Source organism: Monodelphis domestica, chromosome 1, assembly GCF_027887165.1.
Source record: "Monodelphis domestica isolate mMonDom1 chromosome 1, mMonDom1.pri, whole genome shotgun sequence".
NCBI classification, from domain to species: Eukaryota; Metazoa; Chordata; class Mammalia; order Didelphimorphia; family Didelphidae; genus Monodelphis; species Monodelphis domestica.
The window spans coordinates 555662219-555683064 of record NC_077227.1 but is presented as its reverse complement, the minus strand read 5'-3'; the positions used below and the strand labels follow the sequence as shown (position 1 = coordinate 555683064).

General features: G+C 35.8%; 1 protein-coding gene across 2 annotated transcripts in view; it reads left to right on the top strand.

Annotated features, from left to right (window-relative positions):
• Positions 1-20846, top strand: part of TDRP (testis development related protein) — a 54838-nt gene that overhangs the window by 12562 nt on the left and 21430 nt on the right. For both annotated transcript variants that reach the window (XM_016428709.2, XM_056813393.1), the window contains exon 3: positions 12473-12532. In XM_016428709.2, coding sequence (XP_016284195.2) covers positions 12473-12532 — 60 coding nt within the window. The remainder of the gene's footprint in view (positions 1-12472; positions 12533-20846) is intronic.

Below are 20846 nucleotides of genomic sequence, written 5' to 3'. Positions count from 1 at the left end.
GGTGTAGAATGAAATGGAGAGAGAAAGGACTAGCCTGGAGGTGGAAAGGCTTATTGGAATAGTGCTGATAAGGAGTAGTAAGGGCCTGAATTATTGTGGTGACATTGGGAATGGAAAGAAGGTAACAGTTGAGACATTTTGAAGATAGAATCTATGGCAACTGTCTAGATGTCAGAGGTGAGATCAGTGAGTCAAAGATAACAGGGAATGCTTTAGTGACTTAGAGCTTGGTGCTGCCCTGATAGAGATAAGGTAATTAAGAGGAGAAACTGAGTTCAGGGCTAAAGATAGTATTTGACTTTAGGCATGTTGAAGTTACTGGGCAATAGTACCTCTAGGTCATCTAGGTGGAGATTTCCATTAGGTATTTGAAAATATAGCCTCAGAAGAAAGGTTACATATAGAAATAAAAATATAGGAATGATTGTTATAGACTAGAGTATATGAAGTCGGGAGTAATAGAATGCTCTCCATTCATTTAGGGGCCTTGGTGCCTTGGCTAGAATGTTCTCAGTCTTTGCTCTGGGACTAAATTGAGAACTTAAGACATATTGTACTCCCCACTGTCACCTACCCCTGCTCTTTGTGTGTGACCATAGTTAGAGGACTGACTTGAAACACAGCACATGCTGGGACTGGGCCATCCTTCTGTTCCTTTTCCAATCCTCCATTCCTTTTTTGGTATCAGACCAGTGCCTCAACTGTTTGGAATGGGGTTCTGAAAGGACGGATTCAAGGTCATATGGGTCAAAGGGGTTAGTTAGCCTTTACTTCTTCCTCCAGAGAAGGAAGATGGAGGGAACTACATTAAATGGCATATTCTTAAGTATAATAATAATGTTTTAAAAAGTTTTTTTAATTAACTATTTTACTTTCTCATCTTTCCCCAGAATTTTATTTGGGGATACAGGAGAGAATCTCATAGTATCACAATTTATTTTTATATTTATAATTTTTATAATATTTATATTTTATATATTATATATTTTTATTTATATATTATATAATTTTGTAATATTTATAATTATATAATATAAATAATATAGATAAGAAGGTGAGAAAATGTAGAATTACAGAATTTAGAAAACGAATATAGTTTTTGGCCTCAAGGAGCTCACATTCTTTTGGGGAGATAAGTGTAAACAAAATCAGTACAAGGTAATTTTTTGACAGATGGGATTAGGAAAGGTTTTATGTTGGTGACACTTAAGAAGCTGAGTTTTGTAGGAAATTAGAGATTCTTAGAGGCAGAAGTTGAGGAAGAAGTGAATTGCAAGCATGGGGAATGGTAGCCAGTGCAAAGTTGTATAGGCAGTAGATGTTGCACCTACTGTATGTGAAGAACTAGTTTGATCAGACTACAGAGAACACAAAGGGTAGCGATATATGATAGGGCTAAAAGAAGAGTTGGAACCAAGTTGTAAAGGATATTAAATGGCTAACTGAAAAATAATGTACTTGATCTGAATGTAGTAAGAAGCTATAATACTGGAGTTTATTGAGTAGGAAAGTGACATGGTTATGCCTGAGCTTTAGGAAAATCAGTTTGTAGCTATGTGGTGCCTTTACATAAATGTTCCTAGAATGCTGCTTTAATTATATTACTTAGCTGCTCAGAAATCATGTTGCCTAGCATGCAAAACCCTCATAGCCTGGTTCCAGTCTGACTTTGACTTTATCCAATTTTATTTCCTCTGTGCCAGTCAGTCACCTATGCACTCTCAGGTACTCAATGCTATGTAAGCACATAGCATTCCTGCTGCCTAGTTCTGAGAATATACTAAGTACGGTGCTATTTACAGGTAGTAGGTACTTAATACATGTCAGTTGAATTAAATTCCTAATTCAGTGTGTTTTTTCATATCATTGCCTCTGCTTAAAATTTCATTATTCTTCCTATCTAAATCATATCTGTTTTTGATCTATCAATGTGTAGTGTTTAGTTTCTGATTTGGAGTTCGGAAGACCTGAGTTTGAATCCTATTCCAATTACTAGCTTTGTAATTTCAGGGAAGTTGTTTGTTATGTGCAGGTCTAGGTTCCACACTGACTATCAGCCTCAGCAAAACAGAGGTGCTGTTCCACCCTGCACCAGGGAGGCCAACAAACCAGCCATGCATTACAATCAATGGCACGCAGCTTTCCAACGTCAACACTTTCAAGTATCTGGCCAGCACCATTGCCAACGACAGGTCCCTAGACCACGAGATTAATGCCAGGATCCAAAAGGCCAGCCAGGTACTTGGGCAGCTGCGCTGCAAAGTCCTCCAACACAGAGGTGTAAGCACTGTGACGAAGCTCAAAGTGTACAACGCAGTGGTCCTCAGCTCCCTCCTGTATGGTTGTGAGACATGGACACTGTACCGGAAGCACATGAAACAGCTAGAGCAATTCCACCAACGCTCCCTCTGGTCAATCATGAGGATCCGATGGCAGGACTGAATCACCAACCAGGAAGTCCTCCACAGAGCCAACTCCACCAGCATCGAAGTCCTGGTCCTCAAAACCCAGCTACGATGGTCTGGACACGTCATCCGCATGGACCCACAGCGAATACCAAGACAGGTATTCTATGGTGAACTGTCAGCTGGACTCAGGAAACAAGGCCGACCAAAGAAAAGATTCAAGGATCAGCTAAAGTCCAACTTGAAGTGGGCTGGCATCACACCAAAGCAACTAGAACTCGCTGCCTCTGACAGAAGCAGCTGGCGAACCCACATTCACCATGCTGCCACCACCTTTGAAGATGAGCGACGTCGACATCTTGCCGCTGCGCGTGAACGCCGACACCAGGCCACAGCCGCACCTCCTGTAACAACTGGCGTCCCATGCCCCGTGTGCCACAAACTCTGCTCCTCAGCCTTTGGACTCCAGAGCCACATGGGGGTACACTGTAGATGAAACTGTACAAAAACAATAGTCATTCTCTGTCACCGAGAGACTACCACTATACTATAATGATCTTTTCCAGCTCCAGCTTTCCAGAACTGGAAAAGAATCATAAAAATCATCTTGTTTCTTTTTTAGACTTAGACTTACTAGGAGAATATGAAAATGAGTAAAATTCATAAAGGATGATATCTAGTTGGGAAAATGGATAAACAGTAGAAATAACATAAATATATGACAAGGTTAATAAATGTTATGAGAGAGATCTGAAGAAGTAAATATTACTTGGCATCTGAGTTAGATCTAGAAAGAGTTTAATAAGAAAGGACAGGGAAAGGCACCTGCTTTAAAGTTAAGGAAGCAGGAAAAGGCAGGCAGATTTGGAAATGATAAGTTTGTTTGAAGCATTAGAGTTAGTGAAAGGGAGAGATGTAAATTAGTTAGGTTGAAGCCAGATGTGGTGGTCAGTATTAACAGTAAGTAGGCAGTAGGTGTCTACTTGAAAATTTTTTGATCAAAGATATGACCTGACCAGAGCTATCTTTTAGGAATGTTATTCTAGCATTGGTACATAGGATGGAATGAATCGGGAGATATTGAACTCAGAGGCCATTCTAGTAGTCTGTTGAAAAATAAATCACCTGAACTTAGGCAGTGGACATATTATGGTTATTGGTATCAGAACAACAACAGCAGCAACAAAATCATTTGTTCCTGATGCTCTTCTTTCCTTGCTTTTTTTTTAAGTCTTGGTCTTTGATTTCTTAAGTTTCTTTCTTATGCTCTTTTTCTTCACATTTATCTGCTCTGACATAAACAATTTTTAGGAAATAGAATTAATCAGAAGAGCCCTGCCTCTTCCTCCACAGCAGGGGTCCTCAAACTTTTTACACAGGGGGCCTGTTAACTGTCCCTCAGACCATTGGAGGGCCAAACCATTAAAAAAAAACAAAAAAAACAAAAAAAACTATGAACAAATCCCTATGCACACTGCACATATCTTATTTTAAAGTAAAAAAAAAAACCCAAAACGGGTACAAGTACAATATTTAAAATAAATAACAAGTAAATTTAAATCAACAAACTGACCAGTATTTCAATGGGAACTATGGGCCTGCTTTGGGTCGCCAAACAGGGGGTGTCTTATAAAAAACACCTAGTGATAGTGGTGGGCTTCTCAGAGTAGAGGTCCACCATTGATGTCAGAGGACAGATCACTGCTATCCGATGCCTGTATATAGTACTGGAGGTGGTGCTGGGCCTGTGACACTGTATACTGCTGTCTGGGATAGCGGAGGCTGCAGCGCTGTCTGTGATGGGCCTGTCACACCTTGCACAGGCCCAGCACTGCCACCACTATACCCGGCAGCAGTATACACAGTGCGGAATCCCCTCCCCCAGATGGCTGCTCACCATGCTGACTTAGGTTGACTAAGGAAGTTGTAGATTCTCTCTCAATGGTGGAAGTCTTTCAGCAAAGGATGGATGACAATTTTTCAGGTATATTTTAATGGGGATTCTTTTTTGTTTTTAGTTTTAAAACATTATTTTATTTGGTCATTTTCATACATTATTCATTGGAAACAGATCATTTTCTTTTCCTCCCCCCCTTGGTCCTTTGAAAAAATGGGAGGTCTTTTTTTCTTTTAAAAATATTTATTTTATTAAGTATTTCCCAGTTACATTAAAAAAAATTTAATTCATGTTTTAAAATTTCAAGTTCCAAACTCCGTCTTCCTCCCCTTAATAAGATAAACATATGTGAAGTCATGCAAAACATATTTCCATATTTGTTTTATTGCAAAAGAAAACATCAAAAAAACCCCAAAATTAAAATGCTTCAATCTGCACTCATAAGTCTTTGAATGAAAAAAAAAAGTCACTATATATTTGCAAAGAATTCAAAACTGTACTCTTTAGTAAGCCAAAATGAGCGAATTCTTCTCTGAAAATAAGCATGCTTACCTGTTAAGGATAACTGTTTCGACAACTCTAAGGTATCACCTCACACCTAGCAGATTGGCTAACATGACAGCAAAGGAAAGTAATAAATGTTGGAGGGGATGTGGCAAAGTAGGGACACTAATGCATTGTTTGTGAATTGATCCAACCATTCTGGAGGGCAATTTGGAGATATGCCCAAAGGGTGCTAAAAGGGCATCTTCCCTTTGACCCAGCCATAGCACTGCTGGGTTTGTATCTAAAAGAGATAATAAGGAAAAAGTCAGGTACAAGAATATTCATAGCTACACTCTTTGTGGTGACAAAAAATTGGAAAATGAGGGGATGCCCTTCGATTGGAGAATGGCTGAACAAATTGTGCTATATTTTGGTGATGGAATACTATTGTGCTCAGAGGAATAATAGACTGGAGGAATTTCATGTGAACTGGAATGACCTCCAGGAATTGATGCAGAGCAAAAGGAGCAGAACCAGGAGAACATTATACACAGAGACTGATACACTGTGGTACAATCAAATGTAATGGACTTCTCCATTAGTGGCAATGCAATGATCCTGAACAACTCAGAGAAAGAACACTATCCACATTCAGAGGAAAAACTGAGAGTAGAAACACTGAAGAAAAACAACTGCTTGATCACATGGATCGATGGGGATATGACTAGGGATGTAGACTCTAAAAGATCACCCTAGTGCAAATTTTAATAATATGGAAATCGGTCTTGATCAATGACACATGTTAAACCCAGTGGAATTGTGCATCAGATATGGGCGGGGGGTGGGAGGAAAGAACATGAGTCTTGTAAACATGGGAAAGTATTCTATATCATCTAATTAAATAAAATTTAAAAAAAGATAACTGTTTTGGGTCATCAGGGTTTCCATTAAATAATTTTTTTTTCAATTTTTTTTCAATGTATTCTTTTATATGGACAGCTTTCTGGGAGAGGTAAATGAAGGAAAATGTGACATGTAGGCAATGTAAAGACAAATGGATCAAAATTTGTTTAATAAAATTTTTAATGTATTTAAGATTCAGTAAAAAACTTATCATTAACACAGTAAAATATCCAAAGTATTCAAACCTGCTTGGCTCTGGATCCACAATTAATGTTGTCTAACTTATTATATTGCAAGCTCCTTCAAGGCAAGGTCTGTCTTTGGCCACTTTTTCTAATCTTAACACAGTACCTGGCACATAGTAGGAGTTTAATAAATGTTTATTGCTGACTGTAAGGAGGTAAATTTAGGGGTTTTTGACTGAATGTATTACACTAGTGGTTGCCAGGGATTAATTCAAATCCTAATAAAAATACTCAAGTTAGTTTGGGAATTTTATGGTGGTTTAATTAATATAGAGTGAGGGATTAAGAAGAAGAGAGAGAGAAAGGGGTATAAGATTTCTCCAGCCTAGCCTAAGCCAACGGAAGTTCAGAGAACTCAGTCATGAGACCTCCTCAGAAGATTTAATCTAGCTCGGCTTTCAGCCAGGAGGTCTCCTCCGAGATGAGGGGTCTCCTAGGAGGATAGCATTTTAGGAGGTAATGGAAAAAGGAAACACTCTCCCAGGTTGCTCAGGGAAGACGCCTCACCTAACCCACACCACAGAGCTTCTCCCAGTTATTTCACTGGCAAGCCGCAACCCACCAAAACTCCAGGACACTCAACATGCTGCCACAAGCCACACCATCCAGAGCAAGAGCCACATGTCTGTGAAAGAGCCCCGAGAGAGGAAGTGACACAAATATATAGACCTTTTTTTTACATCACTTCCTGCGTCTTACATGTACCAAAGGTAGCTTAAGCTTGACTTAGGACAGCCCAGGGGATCTGTCAGTTGTTTCTTACTTGTCATTTGTAGCACATGTCTATCATAGGCCATCCTTAACACTTAATCCTTAAGTAGGGTTGTAAACATTCCTGGTTGCTAGACTAAGCAGAGTGGAGTAAATCTAAAATTCACGTTGCCTGCTTGATTGGCTACTGCAAAACATTGTTACTATAAATATTTTTTTATATATGAAGACTTCATTTTTATCAGTGAGCTTCTTTACTTGAGTGATTGCAAATTGCTTCCAAGATGTTAACCCTAGATAGCTTAAGCAATATTTACCAATAATCAAATTCTAATTTATCCCTAAAGAGTGAGGGTTGATGTACTGAGTAATTTTTAAAAATTCTTGAGACTCTAGACAAAAACACTTTCCCTCAAAGTAATGATGTTTTTGTCATTTCTACTCTGCATCTTTCCTTTAGTTAATCAGGGTTTTATTGGAGAGTCTTTATAATGAGATTCAATTTTTAAAACATTTGATTTAGTACTTAATGGTGGTATGCATGGATTTAAAAGGATTCTTCAATATACTTGTTAAATTAATCCTCTTTCATCTTTTTACAAGCTTGTTAAACAAAAGATCATTTACTTGTTTCTAAGGAATGTTATGACTAGGTTGCTTTAGGTACTTTTACTAAGAATAGACATTTTTTTATGTTTTTTCAAATTTTATTTCTATTACCAAAAATGATGTATTAAAAGGACAGTTAATTGTGCCAACTATTTAACTTTTAAAATGAAAATTATCATACTATATATATATACATACACACTAGTTTTTAGTATATATACTAAAATGAAAATTATTATACTGTATGCTAAATCTTGAAGCATTATTCCAAATAATAAAAACTCATATGGGTAGATTAGTTGTTAAGTTGCATCAAAACTGAACTTTAAATGGGATGAATAAAAAAGTATAATTTTTAAAAGTAGACTTCAAATGGAAGTTTTCTTTTTAAAAAAGACAACTGTGAAATTATTTGAATTTTAAAATCTGGGTCTGGAAATACATAGAAGCCACAAACAGAGAGTAGTCTTAGTAATCTTCTTCCTTGGTGTTCCTGACTCTATAGTGAAAAATTAACTTTTTCCCCCCGTAGGTTGTTAATTACTTAAAGGACAGAAACTTTGTCCTATTCAACATTGAGAAATATTTAGTCTAAGAAATAAGGAAGACAAAACTAATGGTTTTGTCAGCTGTGGTCCCTAGTCAGTATCACAAAGTGATGCCTAATAACAAAAATCAGCATGAGTAAGTGGTAGAGTATATCAGGTAGTAGGATTGTAAACAGTCTATGTCATTATCAGAATTGATGGATTGAGGGGGTGCGAGATGGCTTAGTGGATGCAGATTCAGGCCTGGAGGTGGGAGGCCCTGGGTTCAGATCTGGTCTCAGACAGGCAATGTGATACTGGGCAAGTCACTTAATTACAGCTGCCTAGCCCTTTATTTGGTATTAATTCCAAGACAAGATAAGGATTAAGTTAAAAAAACAAAAGATGGAAGATTGAATTTTATTTGAAATGTACAAAAATTGTAGATGATATAAATAGGCAGTTGTAAAGTTTATTTGCCATCATTTGATTGTAAGAGGAAGATTGAACTGCAGATCAAACTTTTCATCATTATTATGAAATAAATTATTAAAGCTATTAAAATAGAACACCCAATTCATTTAGTTAGTGAGTTTAAAATCAGCCTTAGTTAAATATAACAACTTTTAAGACAAATCCTTCCCCCCTATTTATCACAAAATTATATAGATATTATATTTTCCATATTGTGAATGAGGAAATAACCAAAAACAAGGGAAACTTGAAATTTGAAAAAAAGGTTTCTGAATAGTTGTAAATCATGGAGTAGGAAAGAATCTTGGTCATCATATAGTCTAGTTCTCCCAATTTCTAGATGATGAAAATGAGACTTGGGGAAATGCAATAATTTGCTCAGGGTTGCACAGCTATTTAGTGATAGACCACTTAGGGTAGAAAGTTTCAGTGTACATAAAAAATTAAAATTCTTGAATTTTTTTTCTTTATCAGCCAAGGCCACATTTCCTGTCTTATTCTTTATGTCCTTACGTAAATCTATCAGCTATTTTTTCTCATGAAATTCCACTTGATTTACTTTTTGCTGCTTTATATTTGCTAAGTACTCTTAAAGACTCTCTCTGGTTTATTGAAATGTTAGTTAATTGAAGATTGAATAGAGAATAATACATGCTTTTAACTTTATTTCTCATATCCCTTCCCTAGGATTTCAGTATTAATATTGCTTCTGCATATAGAAAGATAGTTATTTAGAAGAAAAATTTTTTATAAAATGGTATATATAGTATTTTGGAAAACTACATAATGTCATTGGATTGTAGATTTACCACTAGAAGGGATCTCAGTTGACTGTCTTGTTCAACCCCTTCATTTTGTAGATTAGGAAACTGACATCCAAGGAGGTAAAATAATTTGCCAAAAGATCAAACAACTGGTAAACATCATAAAGGGAATTTGAACCTGGATTCTGACACTAGAATCAGTATTTCACCCTTATTTAGCCATAATTTCCCTGTAATCTAACTTCTGAAAACAAAGATATAATGTAAGAAAGGTGATTTTTAAGAGAACTATGGAAAAATTCGTGGAAATAGTTCAGTTCAATAGATGTTTAATCTCACTCAGTCATTAATGAATCAGTAAATACTTATTAAATGTTTACAACATGCAGACATTGTCCTGAGTAGAGGCAGAGGATACAAGCTCAAAAACTTAAATAGGTTCTGCCTGTAATCATACTCCCTCACAATAGTGTAAGTAATAATAAAGACTGGTCTTATTTGAATCTAGGCTTCTTTTAAAGAAAGGTTATTATGGTTTTTTTTTTCATTGTAGATATTTTTAAAAATAAACTATGAATACCTGAGTTAGTGGAAAATGTTTTAGGATAGAATTATTTTATCGTGTACAAAGATAAAATTCCTAAACTTGTAGACCCTATTAGTTAAGTTATGTATACATATTTGAAATTTTAAGTCCAAGTTGGAGTGTAGGGAGAGGGCATTGTGGTAAGGGGGAATCTAATTTTAACTTAAATATCAGTAAAATTTTAGGGACCATGTCCCAATAAGGTTCAAAATTGTTTAGTTCTGGTCAAAAATTGTCATTTTTTTTCCTCATTGAGTACCAGTATTTGCAGAATGCTTCATTATTTTCAGTTCATTCAAAATGAAAATTTTGTAGTGCTATCCACTAATATACGTTTTCAGAAAACCTTTTGGTAGCCTTAGAAAATAAGGGCATTTCTTTCTCTCACATTCTTATGCAAACTTTTAGTAAATATAATTTAATATGGGAATAATGGGAGGTTTGTAGCAGGGTATGGAGGAGTAAGGGGAGAGAGGGAACAGTGCTAGGTGAGGCAAGGGAGGGAGATGCCCCCTGCTGAGAGGAAATAGCAGGGGTCCAATAAGGACAGTTTGTCTGAATTACTGAAACTGAATTTCAGCTCCCTCTATGATCAGAAAAGATAGTCCACTTATCTGACTGCGAATTCAAATATAATAAAGTTTAATAACTAGTTGGGATTGGAGTTTTCTCAGCTTCAGACCTGAGGCCAGGCCCCAGAGGCTGGCGGAGAGTTTGTCCCTCTCCCATCTACTCTCATGGTTCTAATTCAGAATCTTAGCAGTAGACAGAAAGCAAACAAGAACAATTCTAACCTTTAGAAGCCTGTGTCTTTGGGCTGAACCAAGACGAGCATGTCACTCCAGACTGGGCTGACCAAGCTCCTCTCTCCTCCAACACCAGGACACACGCCCCCCCCCCCCCCTTCCCCCTTCCCCCGGCAGGAAGGAAGTGCTGGTCACAAGACCCAACTGCCACTCCCAGTTGGCCCTTCCCCCACACAAACTGTTAGTCTAGTTTCCTTTCCACAAAAGAATTCAGATGATTTTTTTCCACCTCTTTTTAAAAATGACTTGAAGGACTCTTCATCTTTAGCTTTTTTAGATATGCATGTCAGCAAGGTTGGATACCTTGCATAATCTTATAATTTTCTCGTCTTTTGACTTTATTCTAATATTTTTTGATGTCTCATTGAATCATTGAGTTTTATTTCCTGCCATTATGTTTTTTAGAATATGCATTATTTTTTTTAAACCTTTAATCTTCCACCTTAGAAGAAATATTGGTTCTAAGGCAGGAAGAGTGGTAAGGGCTAGACAATGGGAGTTAAGTGACTTGTTCAGTAGGAAGTAATTGAGGTCAAATTTGAACCCAGGACCTCCCATCTTTGGGCCTGGCTCTCCATCCACTGAACTACCTAGCTGCTTCCAGAATATGCACTATTTAGGAGTTTTCTGCTTCCTGTTTTCATTTTTTATCCTTTCCTCAAGATATACAACATACATATATATACATATATATATATATATTTTTTAATTTCTTCCTTTAGGTCTACTTTCATCTTTCTTTGGAATAATTTTTGACCAATCCATTCTCCCCCCCCCCCCCAACATTCCAATTATACTTAGACTTTTGACTTTATTCTAATTTTTTTTTTTTGATGTCTCATTGAATCATTGAGTTCTCTTTTCTGCATTGTATTTTTTTTTTTAGAATATGCACTGTTTTTAGAATGTATACTCCTTTTGTGTTTGCCTTTTAGGCTTTTCTTTATCCATATTATTTTTTCAGTGTATTAGAACTTTTCTTCTTGTTATTTGTATCTCTCCTTAGTTTCTGATTTGAGACTTTGTGCTAGAGCCAGATTCTGATGCCTCTCAGATACTTGGATGGGATGATTAGGAATATGCCATAGAAAAGCTCTAGATGGGATTGTTGAGTCCATGTCTTCCATCCTGCTAGGTGACCTCTTCATGTCTCTTTCTCTCCCCTTCTACTAAGAGTTAACTTTATTCTTTCTAATCCTTAATCTTTTTAGCCTCTTATATTTTGAAGGTCCTCAGGCATAGGCTGCCCAGGAGCTTTCAATTCTATCAATTCTATTTGTCTCCTTTCATTCACCAAAGGGAGCTAGCTATCTAGGAGGAGATAATGCTGTTTTTAGGTCTTACCCCCACCAATGATTGAATTGAATTCAGGCTTCTTAGGGCACCCTAGAGTTGGAACCAGGTTCTTCAGCCCTTCCATTTCCTTATGAAGTCACCTTCAGGATTTACTTTGTTCTATCTTAGATAGTTACAACATGTATAGACCTACAATCTCCATGAGTTCAGCCACTTTTAAGGGTCCTAACTAGACTTATCTTCTTCATGAGTTCAAATCCAGTTTCAGATACTAGTTATGAGACCCTGGGCAAGCCACATAACCTTTCTAGCCTCAGTTTCCTTATCTATAAAATGAGCTGGAGAAGGAAGTAGCAAACCACTCCAATATCTTTTTCAAGAAAACTCCAAATGGGGTTATGAACAGTTGGTCTTGGAAATGACTAAACAATAAGTATTAAAATACAAAGGTGTTAAATCTTACCTGTAAATGACATTTCCTGGCTACATATGGAAAAGTTATATGTTTATGAAACTTGTGCAATTCTACATCTATTGCCCAGACCTGTGTAAATATTTATGATTGTGACAACTATGTTCTTAGCTTTTTAATAAAGTATTATTTAAACAAATTTTTTTCACAAAGAAAAATAGAATTTCCTAAGGAATTTGTTGTAATAGAATCTATCATTAAGTTTAAGAGATTTAATAAATATTTTTATTTACTTTTTATTTAATAAATCATTTTTTCCTATTCATTTTTCTGACTTATTTTTTTTTTAAGAACAAGGACCAGTTACTTCAGGATGAAATTACCTCCTCAGTGTCTCAACTTGCCACAAAGGTAGGCATTTGCATATTTGCTTTCCCTTTTCACTTGATGTTTATTGTCCTGGTTTTTATTTTTGGTAACACTTTTTTTCTTTATTACAAAAATTTTACATTTTTCTAGATTGCATGTAGGTAACAATTTTAATAATTATTTTCTGATGTTTTGTGGTCCATATTCTCTTCTGACCTCTTACCCTGCCAGGCCCCCTTCCTGATACAGCAAGTAATTTGATATAGGTTGTACATGTGTTCTATCAGGCAGTATATATTTCCATGCCCCTTAGGTTGTGAGAGAAGACACATATCACTTTTACAAGGGAAAATTTCAAGAAGGAAATAAAGTGAAAAATAGTATCTGTCAGTCTGTATTTGGACTCCATAAATTCTTCTATGGTGTGGATAGTATTTTTTTATTATTAATATCTTGGAGTTGTCTTGGAACATAGCACTGCTGATAATGCTTGTCATTTACTGTTGATCATTGTACATTATTGCTTAACTACATCTTGGTTCTGCTTACTTTACTTTGCATCACTTTATCTTTCTAACCTTTTTTGTGATCGTCCTATTTGTTATTTCTTATGGTACAACAGTATTCTATTATAATCATATAGGACAATTTTTTCAGCCATTATCCAACTGATGGGAATTTCTTCAGTTTTCAGTTCTTTGCTACCACAAAATAGCTGCTATAAATATCTTTGTGCAAGTAGGTCCTTTCCCCCTATTTTTTATTTCTTTGGGATACAGATCAAGTAGTAAGAATTGCTGAGTAAAAGGGTATGTACAGTTTTAAGGTGTTTTGGGGCATGGTTCTACATTGCTCTCCAGAAAGCTCCAACACCAGTGTATTCGTGCCCCAGTTTTCCCATATCCCCTCCAACATTTATCTTTTTCAGATTTTTGTCACATTGGGCAATCTAATAGGTGTCAGGTAGTACTTTGTTTTATTTTTCATTTCTGTAATTAATAGTGATTCAGAGCATTTCTTATATGATTAAAGATAGTTTTAGTTCCTTCATCTGAAAATTGTTCCTATCCTTTGACCATTTGTCCTCTGATTATAGAAAATCAGAAAGTAGAAAATAGAAGAGGGGAAAATATAGCACATATTAAAGCATTTTACAATTGTTCTAATATATTTCTACTAATAGATAAATGTGAATAAACCAGTATCTCATTATTAGTATCTCACGTTTTCTCTAATAAAATTAGTACTGAAAGGTGACTAATTTACTCTAATTGAAGTGAGAATTCCTACTCTCACTTCTAGATGATTCCCAAATGGTATTTTTTTATTGTTATGTTTACCCATGCAAAGTAAAGTGGAAAATTAAGGCAATTTTTGGACAACTCAAACAAAAATGTAATAACTTTTCACTGAAAATAGAGCAGAAGTGGTTATCTTTTAAAAAAATTTGAGTTGACTGAAAATTGCCTCATATTTTTACTTCATTGTTCAAAATTGCTTTAATAATAATGTCTGAAGTGCTTTTTGGTTCTAAAATAGTAGTTTGTTTTCTTTTATATTGTCTTTATGTGTAGCCCATTGTCTTGAAGTTGATAGGTAGTTGCCAAAGAGGTCAGGGTAATATGGCAGCAACTTGGCTTAGGGAAGACAACCTAGTTTAGTGGAAACTGGTGCTGAACACAAGGCAGGGATTCAAATCTCAGCTTAGATGCTTATTGGCATTATATCTCTTAGAAAGTCAACCCATGTCAACTTCTGTTTCTTTATTTGTAAAATGGGGGTAATATTTATTCTTTCTCATAGAGTTGTTATGAGGAAAGCATTTTGTAAACTTTAAAGCATTATTCAAGAATGAGATTAGTTTTTATACCTGCATTATACCATTTGTTAGTTTTGAATCATGCACATCTTTGTTCACTTAAATTAGTGTGAATATTTAAGTACTTGTAATTAGGTCAACTAATAGTATTTAAAAGAAAAAAGTATCTAGAACATACTTAATAAAGTGATATGAAAATAGAGGTGTAATACAGCTCTGCATCCTCAAATGTTTTTACTTTGGTTTATATGAATTTTATGTAAAATATTAATAATAATGGGTTAGTAACTTACATTTATATGTAATTTCATATATCATTTTCATTACCCTTTTCCAGCTAGTTTGAAGGTCAGCTGAAGTTTCCCAGATGCTGTTTTTTCATGGGGGAAAAATTCTGTACAGGATGTTAAAATTTTCAAATTGACTTGTGATACATTCAACCTGAATACTAGTAATCTTTGCAAAATTTAGTACATAGTGCTAATATTACAATTTAGAACACTGGTTTTACTGTATGTTACTGCTCAGGGATAAGGAAGCAAAGTGGAAGTTGCTATGGTTCCCAACTTTGTTCCAGTTCTAGATCTAATTAAGTAAATGGCTAAGTATTATATATTGGTTAACTGTGAACTTCTGGAATTTCAATATAACTTTATTCCATGGTAAACAGTAGTGTATTTATCAGATGGAAGAGCAAGGTAGAGGAACATATAAAGGCCCTTACATTACTTGGATCAACTTTGATATAATCTGTGGTACATGCCATCTGCCAGCTTTTTAGGTAGCTTTGGTTACCCTTATAAATTTACTAAGAAGTTAATGTTACATTCTGTTCCCATTTTCCTATTTTTACAAGATTAACATAAAAGATTTAGAGCTAGAAATGATCTTTGAGATTATCAAATTCAGCCCTGTCATTTTATAAAAGAGGAAACTGAGGCCTTCCCAAATTGAGCTAGTTGCTCAAGGTCACATGGAATAAACAATTGGGATTTGAACCTTCCACATCTAAATCACAGAAATTATTTAATAATTTAGGATTAAGGCTCATAGAAAGAGGTAAATTCAGATAATTGTTAGTAAAATAGAAAAACAGCTCTTTCATTTTAGAAAATTTTCAGATTATTGCATAATGTGAAGATTAAAATTAACTCTCCCCTGATTGTGAAGATTAAAATTGTAACCTCTGCCTATTTTTAATCACCAAAATTGTAAACATCCTACTTAAAAGTTGAGTAAGGAAAGATCTGCCATTTTTAGGTTTAATAACTAAGAGTGTAGACATCCCACTTAATCATTGAGTGGGAGGTCTGTGATCCATGTGTGTGATAGTGGGTGATGAATCAGAATCTACTGACTGCCTTCTTGGGCAGTCTTAGAGTAGAGCTTCAACTGTGATTCATAGAAGCAGAATTAGGGGAAGGCACAGGAAGTGACACAAGAGAAAATGTCTTTAAAAGGGAGTGACAACTTCCTGAAAGGGATTCAATTCTTCATGCTTTCGAGTTGAGGCTGGTGAAGAGGGGCAGAAGGATCTGCTAACTGGACCTGAGACCCTGTTCCTTTAGACTGACATGTGGTGAGTGAAAAGCTGACTCTTAACTGCTGGATATTCAGAAGAGACTAACTTCAGGAGAGACCTACCCTCGAGAGAGATTCCCTGCATCCCCAGGGTCTCAGCTACAAGGGCCAAGGTCCCTTTAGTGAAGAACTAACTCTCCCTGCCCAGAGGCCAGGAGTAAATTATTTAGTGTTTAGGCTAGATATCTTACCTTGTCTTCTTTCTGATTTCTTACTTCACTCTTTCTACATTTTGTAAATAAATTGTGAATAAAATATCTTTGGAATTAATTAAATTCCTGGGGATTATACTCTTAAATAATCAAGTCCAGCACTTTAAAAATTAACCCCATTTCCCCCTTACATTTTAATTGGCAGACTGTGTTGGTTGTGACGAAATACCCTCAATCTTCTTAACTTTCTTGAACTTTTCCTTTACTTTTGTGACTATCCCTAAGTCAGTTTTTAATAGCATATTTTGAGTTTACACAAATCAGCTACTGAAGGTAAGTTTAATTTTTTTTTCTTTTTCCCCCTTAAAAAAAAATAGCATAGCTGCCTTTAATTTTAGTGGCTGGACCCTGAGGCCTCACCTGGGGAAACTAAACACCACTCCCCCTCCCCCTTTCCCAAACAACTCAATTAGCAGACCCTTAAGTTCTCACCTTGAGAAAGATTCTATCTTTTAGCTACTTTGCCTTGTCTCTTAATTAGTGGTGAGGGCAAAAACTTGTGAGGAGGGGTAAAATAGTCTTCAATCTGCCCCAACAGAAAATCTTAATTTCTTTTTTCCAAACTCTATAATCTATAGAGTTTAACTTAAGTGGAGAGTAAAACCTGGAGAGATCAGTGAGGAATAGTAGTGTTAAAGTAACAACAACCAAAAAATGATCCTCTTTACCCAAAGAGGCTTTCACAGCCCAAATAAGGTAAAAAAAAATTCATAAAAACCTTTTTAACACCATATACCTTTTATTCCCCAAGACATAAATGAATTGACACTCAACGTACCACTTTTGAAGCAGATCCCTTTGTGGTAACAAAAAAGATGAGTGACATATTTTTTCAGTATGATCTGTCTTACAAAGACATTGAAAAATTTACTCCAGGTTTTCCTAACAGAATGTGAGAAAAATAAAATAATTTCTCATGTGAATAAAGTCTGCGGGTGCAATGTAGCACACTGGCCATTGCAGGATCCTGGATGGGACTATACCAAATCTGAATATTATTTACAATTAATATCGTTGTAGGGAGGTCATTCTAACTGCAGTGAGAGAGTGCTCTGAAAACACGGATAAATGGACAGAATTTGAAAAACATAAGCAATCAGATGGCAAGATACCCTCCAGATTCATGGATAGACTCACTGAGTTTGGGGGTTGATATCTAGATTTTGATCTTTCTTAATTAAATTACATAAGACAAATTAGAAGATACTTTGTCAATAACTCTTGAAAACTGATCAGGGATTATTTTAGAACTCATTGCCCAAGGTGTTCTGAGATGGATCTTGGTGAATTGAGAAAAAACTGCTGTTCATGTTTCAAAAGGCAACAAAGAAAAAAGAGGAAGAAACTAATGATTTCATGGAAACAATTAGGAAAGATTGAAATATTTAAGAACTAGTATTGATAAACAGGAAAAGGGCATGATACTCAACCAATGGCACTTACCCCTCTCTGAGAATCTAACTATTGATCCATCACCTGACACTTCTGTGAGAAGGGCCACAAAATGTTGGACTGTAGAAATTTATTCAAGGCAGTCAGAAATAATATTCAGTTTAAAAACTACAGAAATAATGATTATAGAAATAACTATAATGATTATAGGAATCAACATTTTAGAAATGAAAATTCTAGGAGTAGAAATTAGGAAAATGATAACTCAAACCAACTAATCCCACAACAGTATAACTTAAGTGGAGCTCGTCCAAAAAATACTCAGGGTGCTAATGCCCCTCAGGGGGGAGGGAGCCCAAGGAACTTCCCAAATATTATGAAGATGTCTGGGGGGTGAGGTGAGGCACAGGAATCAGAGGATACAACCTTTGATTTTCCAGACCCTGATGTCTTATTACCCGTTGTCCCTATCCACTGCCCCCTCTCCCCCGACACATATTGATGAGCCCCATGGTACCTTAAAGGTTGGTAACACCTATTATGATTGTCTTTTGGACACTGGAGCTTCCATGTCTGTATTAAATAGTACACGTGATTCAGATTGCAATTCCATTGGCTAGTAGGAGTGTTGGGAACACCCCAAAAGGTTAAGAAGTTTTCCCCTAGAATGGTGTCTGTTGGACATGTAAAGGGTGAAATTATGGTTGAGACTGAAAAAAATCTTAATTTAAGTGGTCGCCAAGGGAAATCCCAAGTAATAAAATACCCAAGTCAGCTGCCAAATTTTGTGGTGATTTAATTGATATAGTAGAGAAGATTTTAAGGAGTAGGAAGGAAGGGGCTAGTACCGGGTAGGAAGATAGGAGATCTAGAAAGTAAGGTTTTGAGTGTGAGGGAGGAAAGAATCAGCCTGACCTCTAAAGAGGCTTAGATAAGATTCCCAAACCTGAAATCAGCTCCAGGGAAAAACTCACCACCCAACACTCCAAGATGTTGGAATGCTTAGCATGCTGCCAGCCAGAGTCCTCTCTACAGGGAAAGAGAAAGAGGCAGAAACTGACATGCCTTATATGGACGTCTTTACATCACTTTTCTGTGTCTCATCTGTACCATTGAGGACTTAGCTTGACTTAGGACAGCCCAGAAGTCTGTCCTTTTTTTGTACATTTCTGTTGAAGGCCATCTCCTCAGATGATAATTAAATCTTGTGTTTGACGCAGACCTTTCAAAATCTTGTTAAACTGAGTAGGGTGGAGAATGTGGAGTTTCAAAGACCTGATTCTGTTATTCCAAGTATCTCCATTGTTATTGATCAGGAAATAGTTAAATCAGATCTTCTAAAGAATGGTCTGATTAGGGTGGAATAATTTTAAAATTTACATACAGCATTCTTTTCTCTTGTTTCCTGGCTCTCCTATAAATTTGCTGGGGAGAGACCTTTTATGCAAGCTCAGAGCCAATAACTTGCTCTCCAGATGACTGCATATCACTGGAATTGCCTGAGGAATCCTTAACTTTGCTCCCTGTACTTCTTTTAAACACTCATGAGATCAAGGAGTCTCATACGTTTGAAATCCCAAGTGATATACCTGAATCTCTCTGGGCCACATTATCTTCTGAGGTCGGCCTACTTAAATTGGCTGTCCCTGTCCAAATGAAAACTAAAAGTAACCTACCTCCTTCCATTCCTCAGTACCCTCTCTCAAAGGAGGCAATTGAGGGCATTATCCCTGTAATCAATTCACTAATTGACCAAGACATCATAATTCCCTGTAAATCTGAATATAATATATCCATCCTACCCATTAAAAAGCCAAAATTGGGGCCCGATGGCAAGCCATCTGTATTGATTTGTACAGGATCTGAGAGCCATGAACAGTCATGTTATAAAGAGACACCCTGTAGTTTCAAACATAAATACTATTATTTCTTACATTCCTAGCACAGCTACATACTTTACAGTAGTAGACTTGTGCTCAGCCTTCTTTTCTATACCTATACATGAAGATTTTAGACATACCTTTGCTTTCACTTGGAAGGGCTCTCAGTGAATATGGCTTTGTCTACCTTAAGGTTATTTGGAAAGCCCTGGACTTTTTGCACAATTTTTGAGCCAAGACACAGATAATATAAAATTTTAAAACAGTAAATTAATTAAATACTTAGATGATCTACTCTTGGCTTCAACAAACATTGATGTGTGCCAGGAGGGTAGTAAGCACCTCCTCCTAGAACTACATAAAAGAGGGCACAATATATCAAAGGAAAAGGTTCAGTAGTATATTTTAACTGCTTAGTTATCCTAAAGTGTATAGAGGTTTAGAATATGTATATACCTTTGTGTTTTCATCCATTAATTTGAACAAAATTTCTGCTACTTAGAGATTATTCAGGGTTCCCATTAGGGCCTCAATAATTTTACCTCATACATAGTTGATATTGAATTTAAGGGCTCCAATGATATTGAACATACCAGGACAGAGAAATACCACTGTGAAAACAGTTCAGGAGCTGTCATCTTTTTTTTTTCCTTTTGTGTTTTATTAAATCTTTTAACTATGTAACATTCATTACATTGTTGCATTTAAGCTCTATTATTTTATTTTTTAAAAAATCAACCTTTTTTTTCCTCTCACATTTCTTCTCCTCACCTCATTACCCCCATCATTGAGAAAGCTGTTATAAGTAGGTATAGTCAAGCAAAACAAAATTTCTCATTCACCATATCTGAAAAGAAAAATTTCAATCTGTGCTCTTAATCTTGTGTCCATCACCTCTGTCAGGAGATAGGCAGTATTTTTCATCATTATTTCAATGATTAGTCATTGTGTTGAATAGAATTCCCAAGTTTTCTTTTTTTTTTAATATTTCATTTTAATCAGCCAAGATCAACCTTTTTATTCCTTTGTTCCCCCACCTCTTCATTAAAATACAATAAAAACAATATCCATTACCATGTGTCTATTAAAACAAATGTCCACATTGGCCATGTACTTAAAAAAATTAACTTTTAATATTTTTTCCAGATTATATGTTGATACAATTAAAAGATATTAATAGAATTTATTTTCAGATATCTTGGCCCCTCCCTCTTCTCCCTGTGACAAAGAAGGCATTTTTCCATATATATATATATATATATATATATATAATATCTTTGATGTTTACCCTTTTTGGTTAATTCTCTGGAGGTGAACATTTATAAATTAATTCTTCCAATATTAAAGCTGTAGTTGTATATAACATCCTTCTGGTTCTACTCATTTCACTCTTTATTATCCCATGTAATTCTTTCCAAATTATAAAAAATGATTTTCTTATTTTTTTTCTTATGGCACAGTAGTATTTCGTC